Here is a 4,395-nt window from a genome sequence, read left to right as displayed (position 1 = left end):
TAGACTATTTTTAGTATGTTATTTCATAGAAATTGCCTGTATATCATTCAAAGAAGTAGCAGTAAGCAATCTTATCGACCTTGGTAACAGAAATATAAATATAATGTATTCATAATAACTAAATTGTATTAGGTAGTTTGTTTTTCGTTAGACACGCAGAAAATAAAGACGCATCTTTAATTCATTACGTAACTCCCATGTTTGCTGTGAAAAAAATATATAAAATGTTCACCTTAAAAAAACACATTAATTTATTAGTTTTGTTTATTTTGTACAAAAATTAACGTTAAGAATCACCACAGCTACATTCTGTGAAACTCGCTATTTCACTCTTTTTCTCTCTCACACACGCATCAGAAGCACATTCATGATCACATATTTCTTAACTTCTAAAACACTGACACACGTTACATTTTTTCAAAGTTCATTTTTAAAGGAATATTTTGTTCTTTGAGAAATTCGATATGTTTCTCTTGTCGCAAATATTTTGTTTGTCTTTTGTACACAACAAATGCGAATGCGCCAATACTGAACACAACCATGCAGACACCAACAGACACACATATCACAGAAAGATTTACTAATAAAAAGACTAAAAATGCATGGAAGCCTCCAATTTCGTACGTTTGCGATGTCCAAATGACCGGAAGCATGAATCTTGGGGCACTTTCAAACATTCTTAAAAAAAAAAAAAACGTTAAACTAGAGAATGAGCGTTTTCTTGTTACTTACAACACGCCAGGAACTGGTTGAACATACAAATTAGCTTGGATTTTGACATCTACCTTTAGTGGTATTCCAGTCATCTAAAAAAAATTAGTTAGATTTTTCAAAAATAAGTCGGCTTAAGTTTGTACTCACTGGTTCAATTGTGATAGAAAATTGATGTTTGTCTGGATCAGGCTTCATACCCTCAATCAAGTTGCCGTAATAAGGATCAGCTCTATAAAAATGGGGCAACGATACAAACATCGGGAAACCGTGTCTTGTGTTTGAAAGATTAACCATTCCAGACGGTAGACATTCGCCGTTACAAAAACATCGGTTTTGTGGATAAATCGTGCCTAGGAATCACAATGAGTAAAAGGGACCCAGATGCAATCTCGTTTACCATTATCCAAAACTCGGTCATCCGCTATGTATCTGTAGCCCAAGATACCCGCTATAGTTTCCTCCCGGTCAAACGTTAAGTTAACACTTCTCCGTAAATCCGACGAAAATAATTTAACCACGTCCTTTTTCAAGTTTCTCGGGAAAAACTGGCCCGCAGATCCATACACTTCTGCACATGCCCCATCAAAAAACGGAGTCCGTTTTTTCCCTTCCCAGGTGTTGATTTCTCCAAAGGTTGAGTTAATACCAGTGCCCATGTTGTACGTTCCTTCGAATTCGGTCGATCCGTTTCTCTAGAAGAAATGTTATGAATGATGGTTAAGTTAGAGTTTTTTATTACGTTGTAGGCCCAGCCAAATCGGTCCCAGTTCGGAAAATTACATTGAGCAAAAAAGGGGACTGTTTTTGCTAGTTTGATCAACGGTTCCGGGTATCCATCGAAAAGAAGTTCACCAGCGGTTTGTGTTAGTTGCAGGTTGTGGAAGAAAGGGTGTAGTGTGACGAAAAGACCTTTCTTGAAAAAGTAGTTCCAGTTTCTTAGAATGAATGATGCTGCCTGTTGAGAAAATTAAATTAAATTAATCGTTAGTAGCGTTTTGAAAATTATATTACTAGAGGGACCGGGTTGATGGTGACGATTTTATTACTCAGGTTGCCATTATTCTCGTCGTTATCATAGTGCCAATACTTCATTTGCTTGAAAGTGACTGTCCCATTGTCGTTCCAAATAATATCCGACTTCCTTTCATTCTGCCAATATCTGTAAGGTCCCGTTTCTTCGAATCTCGGTTTCACCGATAGATTATAAAAGTCTTCAGGGTTTGTCCAGTTGTACAAATGGAATTCTGTTTCCAAAGCCACTGGAATGACTTTCCAAAATTTGTGAATAAGACTGCCTTCCCGCAACGTTAATAAACAGTCGAAAATTACAGACCAAAGACAAATAAATGCAAGTCCGCAAAAACTGAGTAGTAAACTAGCACAAAATAGAAATTTGTTTTGGAAGAGTACACTCTTCGCTTTCATTTTGGATACTGATGGCATTTTCGATTTGGGATATATTGTTTTGGAGAATCCCTTCTCCCGTTTGGAAGCTAACGTCCGAGCAACGAAATTGAAACTGGTTTTCACTACAGTGGCGTGAATCATGTTATTTTATTCTGTGGAGAGTCCCAGTGTCAAGAACCCGAAGTTGGATGGGTCATGGATGGCATTGTGAAGATGAAACAATTTTTTTGCAGGCGGCTTACGGTTTTTTTAATCTTTTTTTATGGGTGTCAATGCGCCTACGCAGTTTTTATTTGTGAAAGGAGTAGTGGAAAGACAGTAATGCTAATTACACACGCGTACTAATTTACGTGTCTGGGTTTTTAGTTGAGTCAGTAGTGAAATTCACGTGGATGTAAACCATAAGCTATCACTTGGACAAAATGTTTTACCCGTTACTTTGTGGATGCTAAGATATTTACTTTGTTAAGTACCTACTAAATGTTCAGTTTAACGAGTCACACGTGTTACAAGTTTCGTTTCAAGTTAACAAGTCTATCAATCGCGATAATGATTTATAGATAATTAAAATTAAACATAAGCGCATTTTAATAAGTTTCATAATTTCGATAGTGGTATGTATTTTTTAATACCACATTATGTAAATTCTTTATACGTCATTCATTTGACATGTTTATTAATACTCTGCTGTTTACAGTTTAATAATTATACTACGTACGGTGAGAGACTGAGTCATAGAAAAGTCACTAAATCTACGCAAAGAAAAGTGTACTATCCGCGTGAAATTTGAAATTTCAAAATGAATCTAATCTCAAGCGCTACGAAAAATAAGTTTTACATTAGTCGAGAATTTTTGTAATTAATTTCGTTTATCATACGAAAGTGAACTCCTGGCTTCGAGTTGATGTTTTTGGCTACAAAAATGTCTCCGTCTATTTTCATTATACCTCTGTATTCTCCTGAAAATTATTTGAAATGTCTCCTAGAAGATTCATCTTTAAAGAAGCACTGGAGATGAGTGTCAGAAAACTGACTTAAGTAGGATTTATAAACTTGAAGTTCCCGTTCCACTTGCTGTTCCTGCTGACGTTGCTTTTAGAGCTGAAAATTCAAACTCCGTTATCAACCTGCTGTTGATAGTAACTTTGATATTCAACTTCTGCCATATTTAAAGGGGTTGTAGAAAAAAAGTGGAGGATTTAAGTTGATTACTACCAAAATTTACCATTTTAGACATGTTTTAAGTTTCTTGTTGTCGAAATAAGTCTCCACATTAAGAAAAAAAAAAAAGCAAAATGTAGCCCCGCCCACCCACCCTATCTCAATTGTGATGATTTTTTTTATTCGTTGTCAGATCGAGGGGGGCTTAATTGCAAGATCCATATTTGTCTACAAGAAATTACCATTTTAAACATGTTTTAAGTTTTTTGTTCTGAAAAGACGACTACGTATATTAAGATACAAGGGAAAATATAAGCCCCGCCCTATCTCAATTGTGATGATTTTTTTTTTAACTGCGAGAGTTAAAGGAGCGGAATTTAATTGCAAACTCTTTATTATTTCTCTACAAGAAATTACCATGTATGACTTGTTTTTGAGTATCGTGTTATTCAAAGAATATTATGTACATAGATTAAGAAAAAAATTAAAGCCAATGATTAAGCCCCACCCATATCTGCCCTGATCTAACTAGTAATGAAATTTTCATTCGTTGGCAGACCTAAGAGCGGCGGAACAAAATCCATATTTCCTTACGAAAATTTGCCATTTTGAACGTGTTTTAAGCTTCTAAGAATAAAAAAAGTCATCACAATTGAGATGGGGTGGGTAGGCAGGGTTTATATTTTGCTTTTTTTCCTTAATATAGATAGTATTCTTTGAACACGATACTCAAAAACTTGTTTTTAATTTTTTATAAAGAAATAAATATTTTGCAGTTAAGTTCCGCCCTCTTGGTTAACGGCGAATAAAAAAAATCATCACAATTGAGCTAGGGCGGGTGGGCGGGCTTACATTTTGCTTTTTTGTTTTAATACTTGTAGACATCTTTTCACAACATGAAACTTAAGACATGTTTAAAATGGAAAATTTGTATAAGGAAATATCGATTTTGCAGTTAGGCTCCGCCCCACAATTGCAAAATACATATTTCCTTTCAAAAATTTACCATTTTAACCATGTTCTAAGTTTTTTGTTGTGAAAAGATGGCCATGGGTATTAAGAAAAAAGTCAAAATATAAGCCCCGCCCACCCGCCCTATCTCAATTCTAATGA

General features: G+C 35.2%; 1 protein-coding gene across 1 annotated transcript; it reads right to left on the bottom strand.

Moving 5' to 3' along the window:
- Positions 1-250: 250 nt before the first annotated feature.
- Positions 251-2,157, bottom strand: LOC135135788 (protein peste-like). The gene is made up of 6 exons (XM_064064908.1): positions 1,726-2,157; positions 1,454-1,669; positions 1,112-1,406; positions 862-1,064; positions 733-806; positions 251-678 (listed from the first exon to the last, which is right to left on the bottom strand). The coding sequence occupies exons 1-6, from the start codon at positions 2,155-2,157 to the stop codon at positions 408-410; spliced, it is 1,491 nt and encodes a 496-aa protein (XP_063920978.1). The 3' UTR covers positions 251-407.
- Positions 2,158-4,395: the final 2,238 nt, after the last annotated feature.

The sequence above is a fragment of the Zophobas morio genome, unplaced genomic scaffold (genome assembly GCF_036711695.1).
Source record: "Zophobas morio isolate AGI-343-1 ecotype UQ-CSIRO unplaced genomic scaffold, CSIRO_AGI_Zmor_V1 ptg000004l, whole genome shotgun sequence".
NCBI classification, from domain to species: Eukaryota; Metazoa; Arthropoda; class Insecta; order Coleoptera; family Tenebrionidae; genus Zophobas; species Zophobas morio.
The sequence above is the reverse complement of the archived record's forward strand: the minus strand, read 5'-3'. Positions and strand labels throughout refer to the sequence as shown.

Coding starts and splice junctions, on each gene's coding strand:
- LOC135135788 (XM_064064908.1), bottom strand. CDS start 2,157: ATGCCATCAGTATCCAAAATGAAAGCGAAGAGTGTACTCTTCCAAAAC. Junction 1,065..1,111: donor TGACCGAGTTTTGGATAATG/GTAAACGAGATT, acceptor TGTGATTCCTAG/GCACGATTTATCCACAAAAC. Junction 679..732: donor CAACCAGTTCCTGGCGTGTT/GTAAGTAACAAG, acceptor TTTTTTTTTAAG/AATGTTTGAAAGTGCCCCAA.